This window comes from Hermetia illucens, chromosome 1 (genome assembly GCF_905115235.1).
Source record: "Hermetia illucens chromosome 1, iHerIll2.2.curated.20191125, whole genome shotgun sequence".
NCBI classification, from domain to species: domain Eukaryota; kingdom Metazoa; phylum Arthropoda; class Insecta; order Diptera; family Stratiomyidae; genus Hermetia; species Hermetia illucens.
Genome location: NC_051849.1, coordinates 68,748,224 through 68,761,229, shown reverse-complemented (window position 1 = coordinate 68,761,229; position 13,006 = coordinate 68,748,224). Strand labels below are relative to the sequence as shown.

The window sequence follows — 13,006 nt, the reverse complement described above, 5'->3', positions numbered from 1 at the left end:
CCTGTGTGTCTTCCACCGACCCTTCTCCCAGCATTCCTAAAGCCTATGCCATCTTTTTAGAGATTTCTTCGTTTCGGTATTCTCCGTCTCGGCATAATTTCTTAGATGAGAAACGCTGCATCAGCACCTATTGATTTGCATGTATACAACTCAGTGTCTTCGAGATGCTTTGCGGTTACAACCAGTACTATGTCGTAGTATTCTATATCATTATACATGCACCAAGTATGGAACCCTGTCGGACACCGGCCTTAGAGAGCAGTAAAAACTTCGGTCGCTTTCATACCCCTGCAAATGTCCCCTCGCCCATGCGCGGTTTGAACAAACTCGCGAACATATCTGCTCTGGATTCCACGACAAGCTTAAGGGCCTTATTCCATACTCTGTCCAGGTCCAAGGCTTAACTATCGCCTATTCTACCGTAGATCTATAGCAACTTCTCTGTAGTGATTGCTGGAATTGCCTCATAAAGATGTCGTTAAAAGCTATCGGTGCTCGCCTGTTACGTGAGGAATAATCCCTGATGATTATCAACAAGAGGGTTTATGTCCGCCTCCAAGGACAGTTCCTTTAAGCACTTCCTGTTGCTTCGCTGGATGGCCAACTTGAACATCTTGCGAGCTTCGTTATCAAGATGGGGGGAGAGCGAATGCACGTCTCCTCCGCATGGACGCATAGCATGCTTTAGCTATGCATTTTGTCAGTTAGGGAGGACTTTCGGTAGATGTACTTCTATGAAGGGATGCTCATCCAAGGCTTTTGCAGACGAGCCTAATATCTTGCTCGATTTTACTCGTGATGGTTCTTTACCTCATGGCCCTTATATTTAAAAGTAGATTGCCTGTGGATCGTTGTGAGTTTATCATTCGCTAACCCATCAGGGCATACCACGCGCAGTGAAGGGCTGATAAAGGTTAGGTCGCCTTCCTTGCCTAGAACTATATCCAACTGCGCAAAGGCTTCTAAAAGACTTCGCTCCCTTGAATTTGCTTCTCTGCTAGCCACCTTAAGAGGCCAATCATTAAAATCGGTATCACTATATGGACTTCACCTCCTTGTGTCGAGAACAGCAACAGCAGACTGTGTCAGACCCGGTGTGGTTGAGTTTCTGTAAATATATATTCCGCTTATTTTTGCCCACATAAAGCCACTGGCTGCCTGACTTGTACAGCTTGTCGCGCCAAGCCATATCGCCACTCCGCCGGTCTGTGACCTATACGCCGCTGTCACCGTTTCTGCATGATTCGCTTATAATAGCAATTTCTATCTCGGATGCTCTGCAGTGATTAAAGTCTATTAGTCATTATCTTTATCTTTTTGTCATTGCAGGCAGTGTCTTTATGAATTGCGGGTCCCTTCATTCCTTCGCATTTCTCAATTCGCCCGCTTGTTCCGCTAGTGCATGCCTTCGCAAAGTATCCAAACATGAAGAATTTGAAGCACCTGAGATCTGGTTTCCTAAACAGCAAACTATCCATCCAATCCGAACTTTTCCGACCGCCAACAATTTCTACGCTGCCTTCATTGGTTATCGTACTGTGGTCGTTTCGGTACCGCCATAGGTTTTTCGCAAGCGCTAGAAAGGGCTATTTTTTAATTGTTCTTTTAAGGCAGTGAAGATTTCTCCTTTCGATGCTACTTCATCAAGATCCTTGCACTGCATCTTACATTCATTTCTCTCAAGTGAGTTTTTAGCTTGAGTGCAAAAGCCATAAGGATCTTTTCAACTCGGGGTTTTTCGGATTCTGGGCACGTTTCCGCACAGATCTTTTATGTCAGGATCAGCTTTCACCTTATTGAATATCTCTGCATTACGAGATATTGCCCTCACTAGAGATAGCAATTGCCTCTGGGCCAATTAGCACTTTGTGTGCAAATTGTGTCGTAAATCGTGTGAATGAATTCAATGAACCAGCACATCTTTTCTCAAACACCTCGACTACGCTGCACTCTTACCGTATGATGGCGGTTGGTCAAATAGCTCTGGATTCGAAAAGAGAGGCAAGCCTTCTTCTTCTTCCTTTTTTCAATCTTTGTCCCGTACACAAGGAGGGTCAGCTCGCCATGATCGGTTACGCCATTTGGCTCTATCAAATGCCTGATCTGGATACAATCTCGAGGCTTTTAAATCTCTATCCATCGTATCAAGCCACCATTGTTTCGGACTGACTTTTGGTCGTTTACCATCGACTTCGATGGTTAGACCAATCTTGGCAAGTGGATTCTTGTTAGCGCGAATTACACAACCATACCACCCGCCTTTCTCGCAGTTTTCGCACTATCGGTGCAACCACATATCGATCGTGGACATCCTCATACCGGATGTGATCAAAACGTGTCACGCCACTATTCCAATCTTCGTCTTCATTACCGTAAGACGCGTTTATTGTCTTTCATAGTCGGCCAAACATTCAGAACCATAGAGAGCGACAGGACGGACGACATTGTGGTAAATTTTAGATTTGAGACGCTTGTTTATATCGATCAGAAAGAACACCAGTTGTGGAATGCCACTTCATCCAAGTTGAGTTAATGCATGAAGCAATTTCATTACGCAGTTCTCCATTGGATGATAGCGTTAACAGAAGGGGTACTTAAACCGTTCAGTTCTGGGTAGGCCACTGCCGGCGACATAGATTGTGACTGTTTCATGGGGATCGGTCGCCAAAAATTCAGCTTAATTGAGATCCAATTTGAGACCGTGTTGCGTCAGGCGATCATTCCATTTTTGGACAAATTGATCGATATAATTTGTGCTATTAGATGCTAGGAAAACATCATCTTCAAAGTAGTGGCGCTGGAAGTTGAATGTCCCGTGTGACGGTGTCCATAACAAGAACAAAGAGGAGCGGTGAGAGGGCGCTTCCTTGATGAAAACCAATAGAGACACGAAATGGTTTTGATACACCAGCGACACTTCGAAATTGACTTTTTGGATCGTGGTGAAGGAATTGATCCCAGCGCGTAAGTTCTTCTGCCACCAAGTGTTGCCGTAGAACATACCAGATGAGTTCATGTGGCACAAGGTCAAACGCTATCTCTAGTTCCAGAAATGCAACGTAAAGATAGTGATGTTTCGCATGGGGTTTTTCCATGAGTAACCGCAGTTCTTGAGAAATTCGGCTTGATTCACGATTATTTCAACGATTTCGCGAATACGGTTGTCAAGAATGGGTTTAAAAATCTTCATGGTATAGGATAGTAACCGGATCGGACGGTACTTTGAACATTCTGCTAGACGCCCTTTCTTTTTTCATATTGGAATTATAGCATTTTCATTCCAGTCAGCCGGAGAATTCACTCAGCCACAATGTTGAATCTCAGCTCTTCGCTTTCCAGAGTTCAGATGCAATGTTGTCATGTCCTGTGGCTTTCGCCGATTTCATTCGTTTTATTGCCTCCTCGATTTCAGTTGTGCTGACAGGTGGAACTGCTCCAAATGTCGGCAATGATTGTGGAAGTGGAGGATGAGCAAATTCTTCAGTTGGAATCTGCTCGAAGTATTTTCCCCATCTATCCTTTGCGGCTCGCCGGTTAGTAAGCAAAGTACCGTGCTTGTTATTAATGGAACAGAAGTGTTTGTTTTCCTGTGCAGTCGTTTCGGAAAGTCAATACAGATCTCGCCATCCCGAGGGTCCAGTTTATCGTAATGATTTTTGTAATGGTCCGCTTGGGTGACAACAACCGCTTTCTTCGCTTCCCAGTTGGCATTCTTATAAATTTCCCAATTGCGTTTTATCGTGTGGTAGAGGCGTTCCTTTTCATGGACCTTCATTTCAACATCGTCATTCCAAAGTCAAGTATCTTGGTTGATGTACCGCTTACCTGCCTTAGTAACCACGGGTGTTGCAAAGGCCGCTTTGTGGATCTTGTCGTTAATTTGGTTCCACGATTCTTCCACATTCATATAGGTTGGTAATCGCGTAAGTAAGATCATTTCTTCTTTCTTCTCACGATATCAATTAATAATGTGCGTCGGACCAGTGCATTTTTCACGCTATTTTATCGGTGGATTAATTCATAGGACGGCAATCAACGGCCAATATTGAGGTGAAATGGTCTCATAGGGAACGGTTTTGCAATCAGGGTGTGTCAGGGTGCTAACATTTAGCGGGCAGACACGTATCAATATTGCTCGGACTAACTTACTTACGTTCCGACGCCGTTCATGCGTCAAAAACCCTTGCCGATTTCTCGACAAGACCCGGGCTCGCCCTGCCGAGTCGACTGGCCCTACCATTTTTTGGAGGCTTATTACTATTACTTATTACTTATTATTGAATGTCCGAATAGCTGAGTGGTTAGAGCGCAAGGCTGTCGTACGGAAGGTCGTGGTCCCAATCTCGCTGGTGGCAATGGGATTTGTATCGTGATTTGACGTCGGATACCAGTCGACTCAGCTGTGAATGAGTACCTGAGTCAAATCAGAGTAATAATCTCGAGCGAGCGCAATGCTGACTACATTGCCTCCTAGTGTGCCGTTACGGTCTTGAATGAAGTGCTCTAACACACTTCAAGGCCCTGATCCAACATGGATTGTTGCGCCAACGATTATTATTATTACTCGATACGTTCATGTTATTTTTAACGACATTGGATCTATTTTCTTGGTCGGCCTGTCACGGGACCTTTCACTAAGAGAGATCAGAATAAAAATAAACACCAATGAAACCAATGTTCTCGGTATCGCACTTGCCATACTCTCCGTGTCTGCATTAATGAGAAGAACATCGAAGGCATTAATCAATTCGTATATCTAGGAAACCTAGCTTTTGCCGACGGGGGTCCTCGCTGTCTTGTCTACAATTTAGAAATTCCACAATCCTAAAACCTAGGTCGCCTTTGACAGCACACTGTTGGAATAGCACATAGAAAGTGGCGACCAGTGTTACTCGAGAGCGCCAGCCTTTCTGCAATATTTGCCTGCGACGTGTCATCAGTTTACACTGGTTTATTTTGACAACTTGACGACTTGATCGGCACACAGGATAAGTGATCAGAAGGCGGAAGTGGAAACGGAAGGGGGCACGCAATGCTGGCCACGCTAGCTAGTGGATCGTGCGAATGAAGTTTGAGTTGTTGCTATAAAAAGCTGAAGATCATAGGACGATTGTGCACTCAACATACAGCGCAGAGTATAAGCGAAACAGATGAATCTTACATACTCTGGCAGATCATTCGCGAGAAAAGCATCGGTATGACCATGGTTAATGAACCATCCCGCAGAATATCCCATTTGGACGGAAGGCAGAAGAGGCAGCTTTGTGAGCGCGCGGAGGAAAAACCTTTCAGAAAGTTGTGGGACACTCGGAAGCCGAATTCATAAGGAAAGCTCAAAGAACCCGAGAAGCGAAGGGCTAGCAATAAACCTATGCCATGAAATAATACTAACCTCGCCCTCAAGAAAGTGATCCGTGATGCTGAGATAAATGCAAGAGGTACGATCCTCTTTAAGCCCACCCAACTACTGGCCTATGCTAACGATATCGACATTATGGGAAGAACCACCCGAGACGTACAAACTGCCTTCATCCAGATCAAGCAGTCGCTGATTGGCTCGAAATCCCATCCGGAAAGTCTATAAGGGCAATATCTATGGTAGAAAAAGAAGACGAGGTAGACCCTGCCTTAGATGAAGCGATGGCGTAAGTCAGGACACCAGACAGCTTTTAGGGATATCGAATTGGTGGACCTCGGCGCAAAACTGGGATGTCTGGAGTTCCTTATTAAGGCAGGCCTAGACCGGATACTGGTTGTTGCGCCGTTGATGATGATGATGATGATGAAATAATACTATGGAATGTGTGTCTCACAGTTTAAAGCCGGAGAGACGAGGGTGTTTTTAATGGCTGAGAATTCCACACGCTCCAGCCCCCATGCCAGTTTCGCACAAAAGTCCAGCAAGCATTGATTGAGTGGAAAGTTCCCTGGAGCGTCGTTTTTTTTCCAAAACAAGTAGCCTCTTTCCATATTCTTTGTTGGTATTTTTTTTGTTACGCTTTCCTTCATGTGGCAATGCTTGATCGCCTCAAAATTAAAATCTTTGACTTTTAGTTAGGTGGTTATATTTGCACGCTTTGGGGTGTGATATAGTTAGGTTTCTTTCGAGTCTTCTATGTCAGCATATTCCGTCGCGTGAAAGTAAAAACTGCATACCCGGTTGGAAAGGCAAAGTCGAAGCACAGAACTTCCGCAATTTCCGACACAGACCAACACATATCCGAATTGTACCAGATAATTTATAATTTACCGCGTTTTGGTTTATTTTCTGAGTCGTCTTTCACACGCTTTGTGCGCCTTTCTGCAATGCTAAAATATGTACTTCATGTTTATCAAAGAGTATTCCGTATTTAAAATTCAGGAAGTGGTGCAGAATTTTCCTCCTATGAAGGAGGAATATATACACTATCTCTTACAAAACCTGCAATCATTTTTCACATCAAATTAAAATGCAAAATCGCGTTACTAACTTATCTTCTCTTTCATTACAGGCCGGAACACAAGTTACACGTGAAATTCGCCGAACACGTGGTATGCGAGGATGAATTCAAATATGCACTTTTAGCGAATAATTGCACTTGCCCTGGTGCCAGTACCTTAGTAACTCTCCTATTACATACCTCACGTGGCCAGTAAGTATTCAAACGTTTGATTAAATCTAAGCTAGAATTGCCTAGAGCTGACTACGGATAAATCAGCTTTACACGAATATCTTTTATCTTCAATGGGTAAAATTTACATAATGCGATACAAACTTACTTCAGGAAGTCTAAATTCCCCAGAGAGAGTTAGCTTAATCGATAAATGTGGTTTTCAGGTAACATTTGTGTGTACTTAAGAAGTTGGCGGAATACTTTTCAAAATTTTCCATTCGCTTTAGCACGGATTATGGAACGGATCGTTAAGCCAATCTGTTTTGTATTCTTGTTAAGAAAGTTTCTAAAAGTTTTGATAGTTATGATAGGACAATGGTTCAGAATTCAGTTTCAAGCTAATTTGCTTCCACAATACTAGACAATGTTTTGTGGAAGGTACACGGCGGTAGAACTTTAATTAGAATATAACAAGGACCTCTTCGAGTAGAACAAGAACCCCTGGATAGCGAAGTAATTTGTATTGCACATCTAACATTATAGAAGTTTACAGTGTCATGCTTAAAGCGTAAAGTAGATTAAATAGTTTTCACAGTAAGTTTGAGGGTCATTACCACCAATGAATAAAGGCGAAATTAGTCGGCAGTTCACACGATAATGTGGGCTGAGCTAATGGGTACCTACGTTATGGTAGGCTTTTTCGTGTTTGAAAGGTCGTCTTATTGTGGTCTTGCTTTTTCCAATGGAACAAAAATTTAAGATGATAAGAAAATCAATCAAAATTTTGTCATACCAAGCTATTAATGTAATTTTTCTCAAGAAAAACACGCCGTAAATATGCTTCTATAAAAGGGCTAGACTGAAATTTAACATCCCGAATAGATACAAAACGGGAGATAAAAAATAAGGGGATGAAACATTATACCACATCGTTATCGAAGTTACCATACATTTTCAGTGCCGAGTCTGCAGTCATCATTTCGGCTTGCCCCCGGCCCGAGATTAAAAACTCTCAAAAAGGATAAGCATCCCTATTTGTTAACCATCGATTTTTCCAAGGTTGCCAACTCCCAATCTATTATCTACACAAATACCCTACCTAAAAACCTGAATTTCATTATTCAATGAGGCGCAATCATATATGTATGTATACTACGCCTTAGACCCAGACATAATTTCAATGTCTAGAATTCTCCAAAGGTTGAAACATGGCGCAAAATTATTATCAGGCGACGAAACAGGGATACAAAAATATAAAAGATACGTATACGCAGCAAAAGGATGGATCATTATCTATGAATTCACTCTTTTATTCGTATTTGCACTTCAGCATAAAAGTGGAGCCAAAATCTTCTCCAAAAGGTTCTTTGCCACATAATACAAATTTTTTAATGACATTTCTAATTCAGAGTCTCGAAATTTTAGAGAAAGGAAAAAGGTTATTACTTGAATCTCCAGCATGTATATTTGATGAATATTTGTCGCCTTTTTTTGAGTTAGGGTCTGAATCCAAACTGTGCGAATGTTCACAGTGTAGTCGCAAATAGCGTGTTTATCTTGCTGACATTGCAGAAGGTGAAATGTTATTAATAGAACATATACATATGTATGTATATTACATTTGCCAGTACGGAAGATGCAGATAGGGTTATATATTTATGTTGCTTGAAAAATGCGCTTACTACTAATCGGTCCACTGTTGCTTAGTAAAATTCTCGTTCGTTTATCAACACCAGATGGTTCCTTAGCAGTTGACATAATATCGCAGGTAGGTGGTCATTTTGATGAGTCCAATTAGCCCCGTAGTCCGCCATTTTAATACCACAAACACTTAAGACCATGACTGCTATGAGAAGGAAAGGGAAGCAAAATCCAGCGGACTTAGATCATCAGAGAAAGTTGGTAGCATTTACGAAGGATAGCAGCTCCGTCATCCTGCAACTGAAGATCTGTTTGAGGTTCCCAACGAATTGTTTCCTACTGTCCGCAGCTTGGCTCTTGATAAAGTTAGGCAATCGACTATACTGATTCGTTATTAGGCAACACTGTGTTACAAACTTGCAACATATCACCAGTCTTGGTTGGGAAGCCCGCAGAAAAATTCTTCTTGAAATTCGGCTTGCGTGTGGTGTAATCCGTTGGGAATGTCTAGAGTTCCCGAGGTACATCGTCTAGAATATTACTGTGGTCGCCTTGCTGTCGAACATCAAGATTCTGACAGTACTGCACGTTACAGCTTATTTAATGTGGAGCTCCAAGGGAGGTGCAGGAGTACATTGAGAGTATCTGCCAGCAGAACTGCAAAGACCTAGCAGGCATGCTGCCTGCACACATGGTTCTCTGAATGCTATTAAGCATCATTCTAATCATGTTTCTGGATGCTACTAAGCACGTTGCTTGCTTCGTACCGGCCACCATACTATAGAAGTGTACGTTAGGATGAGAGGAATCCCGGCTCTTTCTCCCTTCACGACCGAGGACCGCATTTCCAAATAAAGCTCTTCTTGTAGGCGCAGAAGTTATAAAGGAGTGCTTAATCCTCAGTTCTATGTTTGGTCTCCAAATTAACTTAGAATCCAGGATCACGCCCAGATACTTTCGATTGGAGAAAATTACCAATCTTTGATGGAATTTATGGCGAATGCGCACTTTTTGGCCCACACGTACACCTTTCCAAATGCGTTCTTCCCCCCTCTGATTTGATTAGATCCCTAACATCAATGTTACCAAATCGTCATAGAATTTCATCCATTACCAAGTCGTGATATAATTTCAATAAGAGCCATCCTGGCACGTTCCTTTGCTCACAACTTTGATCAAGTGGCTACCTCTCAGACCAAGTGCTTAGCATGAATACTATCCAATGATTAAGATAACATTCCAGTGCTATTTTGATGAGGCCCTCCCGGATGAGGGCAGGTGAGGTTTTTTCTTGTAGTGTAACGGCCACTCAACCATGTTAAATATTCGTGAAGAACGATTTCTGTTGAGTTGCCATAAGGCAGGTATGTTGGGATTTGAAGAAGGACATCCTCTACAGGATCATTCTCAAGAGGATGTCTATTAGGCGCACTACAGTTTTCAGCACGTAAGAGATGAAGTTAATTGGCCGAAAATGCTTCACGGGCTTCTGGTTGTACCTCTAAAACCTATAACCTTGAACCGCGTTTCTTTAGGAGTCCGGTACGCATCCGGGTGAAATACAACTACTATAAATCTCCACAATCCACAGTATTACCCTTTCTGTTTTGTTCTATAGCTCTACTGATCTTATTCTCGGTGACTGCTAATTCGATAATCCCACATGATTGGTTGCATTCCCTTGAAGCCAGAAGAAGAAAAATGGGTGTGCTCCTATCTTCCTGCTATAAAATCTTATTAAGTTTCGCAGACTTGCTGGTTATTTCGATGTTCGTCAATAATTCAACCACGACTCCTTCTTGATAGTCTTGATGGTTGACTTGTACCTCCTCAGGAAATCCTTGTATGACTGCTAGTATTTATGATTGACCAGATCAGCGTTTAGAGGTTGAATACTTGACTTTGCTTGATCTGTCATGCTAATGTTACCATTGCGAGCACCGGAAAGTTCGTTTTTGATAACTTGACCAAACCTCCATCAGTTGATGCACATGGGATTTCTTAAAAAGTAGAGGGTCTCTACCGAGTGATTTGGACTGAAAAACATCTAACTGTGATATGAGAAAACCTCTGGTCAGGCCTTAAAGTTCCATTGCCGGTCAGTATGGAAAATCAAGGAGATCTTTCCAATCATCATAGTTCTCAGAGCTGCGGAAATGTAAGTTGGATATGCTTTACTAACTTGTTATACACTGAGAGATTTGTATTAATAATAGAGTCACACGGAGACACATCTGTTTCTGTGATTTTCGAGGACCCCAAAGCGTATGGCGTCGTAGTCTCTTTGATGTGATGCTGGACGCCAGATATTATAGTTCTTCTAGGGTAACGGATCCATCATGAGTTATGTAAGCTGACAGGATATACACGTTGTTCACTTCTGCATACTCCAGTTTGACCACAATTAGGTCACTGGAGTCCAGGTACGTAAAAGCGTGCAGGCTCTTCCTCACAAAATACATGCTTTAAGTCTGTCCCGCCTCATGTCCCTTGTGCTGTAGAATAAATTATAAAATTTACTCTGGAGTTTTTAATGTTTTAGCCTTCTCCAATCCAGGCGTTCTGTATTAATACGACGTCGATATTTTCCTCTCGGAGAAGGCCACCAGATTAGCTGATTGCAGATTTGTCTGCTTGGATAAGGTTTTCGTCAGTTTCAATTGATATTTCATTATCCCAGCTCATTGGGTAGTCAACCAGATTCAGGTCGTCTGGTATCGCGAATTATAACACTTCCTCTTTTCTATTACTCAATCCAAACCGCACTTTGCAGTCCGCTTTTTTTAAATTCCATATTCATTTATGCGGAGTAGAAAAGGTTGACTGTTCCCCTGGATTCACTCTCCTTCATGGCCATCCAGCCGTTCATGACGTTCTGGGGTTTTGGAATTGAAGGGATTGAACGAGCTTGTCCTTATTCATGTGGATATTCGCTAGCCAACTCCATTCTACCGACCTCCTAGGAATGTCGTCGTATGGGACAGTCTCTAACCGTACGCTCCACCACTTGATAGGAGTTAAAGCTGGGATACATCGCTCTTTTTTCCATATGAAATGCGCCAGTTTTCCACTAATGGAATACTGTTCTCCAGCGCCTCTGTAAGGATTCGGATCATATGTTGACAACGACATGAAAAATAAAAATGAGCGGTGAAAGATTTCGTACGAGGTTATAGGCCGGAGATAATTCTCTGTAAGGATGACGAAGCAAATGTAATAAGTATCTCTGATGATATCAAGAAAAGATGGATGGAATACTTTGAGGAGCTGCTCAATACAGTGGAAGCGCCAATGACAATTATAGCTTTGAGAAACCCGGGAGTTATAAAGAAAACACCAGTCGAACCTCCTTTTATTGAAGAGGTGAATTTTTACAGAAAGGAGAAAATTGCCTCGATCTCCTCCATAAATTTTTAAATTACCTGACGACTGGCGCAAGAGCGTAATTTGTCCTATCTACAAAAAAATTAGGCAAACTTACCGCAAACTGGGGTTAGGTAAGGTGGGAATATTCCTTTACAAATCTTCGCAAAGAGTGGGATCCGCCAACGATGTAAACATCATGAAATCAGAGTGAAATTATGCGGTGTTTCCAACGATTAATTAATTGAAGTAATAAAAACAAAGGAACAACGATTTGCGCATTTTCTCATGGAACGTGCGCTCCCTGTACAGAGATGAAGCTGATAAGCAGCTAGCCGATACCCTGTCCCAATATAGGGCTGATGTAACAGCGTTGCAAGAGATGCGATGGACAGGGACCGGTTTCCTGGAGAAGAGCCACTACACCATATATTATAGCGGTCATCCAGCAAACCATGTGCTCGGAGTAGGTTCCTTAGTCAGCCAAAAAATGAAACCTGCTGTTATCGGCTTTGAAAGTATAAGCGAACGGCTATGCACTCTGCGCTTGCGAGGCAAGTTTAGAAATATAAGCCTCATAAACGTTCACGCCCCTACAAAGGAGACTGCAGAGTCGGAGAAGGATACCTTCTACGAGGCAGTAGAAAGAACCCTCGAAGCCTGTCCCAGATATGATATCAAAATCATACTTGGGGATTTTAACAGCCAAGTAGGGAAGGAGCCCGTATTCAGGCGATACGTTGGCTCCCATAGCTTACACGAAAAAACAAATGATAACGGACTGCGGACTATTCAATTAGCTGGGTCACACGAAATGGTTGTTGGAAGTACCTGGTTTGCGCAGAAAGCGGTCCACAAACATACGTGGGCCTCTCCAGACGGGACCACTTTCAACCAAATTGACCACGTGTTGATCGAACGCCGCCACCTCTCAGCCTTGATGAATATCAGAACATATAGGGGGGCCAATATAGACTCGGATCACTATCTCGTTGGCATGGTGCTCCGAGCTCGAATAACAATACCACCTAGAATCCCCTCTGACAATCAGGTGAGAGTGAACACTGAAGCCATCCACAACACAACCCTCCGCGACACCTATAAGAGGGAAATGGATGCCGCAATAACCGCAGTCAATAGAGGACCTGGAGATGAAGCGTCAACTAATGATCTTCACAACCACCTGAAGAACGTTATCATGGATACGGCCACAAATGTACTTGGCCCCAGTCGCAAAAGGAGTCGGAACGGCTGGTTTGACGATGAATGTAAGCTAGCAACGGAACGGAAGAATGCCGCATACCGAGTAATGTTGCATTCTCAAAGAACGCGGGCACGCGCAGAGACTTATCACGAACTCCGTCGAGCGGAGAAGCGACTTCAGAGACGGAAAAAGGAAGCCTGGGAGA

At 42.9% G+C, this 13,006-nt stretch overlaps 1 protein-coding gene across 10 annotated transcripts in view; it reads left to right on the top strand.

The window, feature by feature from the left end:
* LOC119654275 (potassium channel subfamily T member 2) overlaps window positions 1-13,006 on the top strand; it is a 766,604-nt gene that overhangs the window by 614,047 nt on the left and 139,551 nt on the right. For all 10 annotated transcript variants that reach the window (XM_038059612.1, XM_038059632.1, XM_038059605.1 and 7 more), the window contains one exon: window positions 6,492-6,632. In XM_038059612.1, the coding sequence (XP_037915540.1) occupies window positions 6,492-6,632 (141 nt within the window). The remainder of the gene's footprint in view (window positions 1-6,491; window positions 6,633-13,006) is intronic.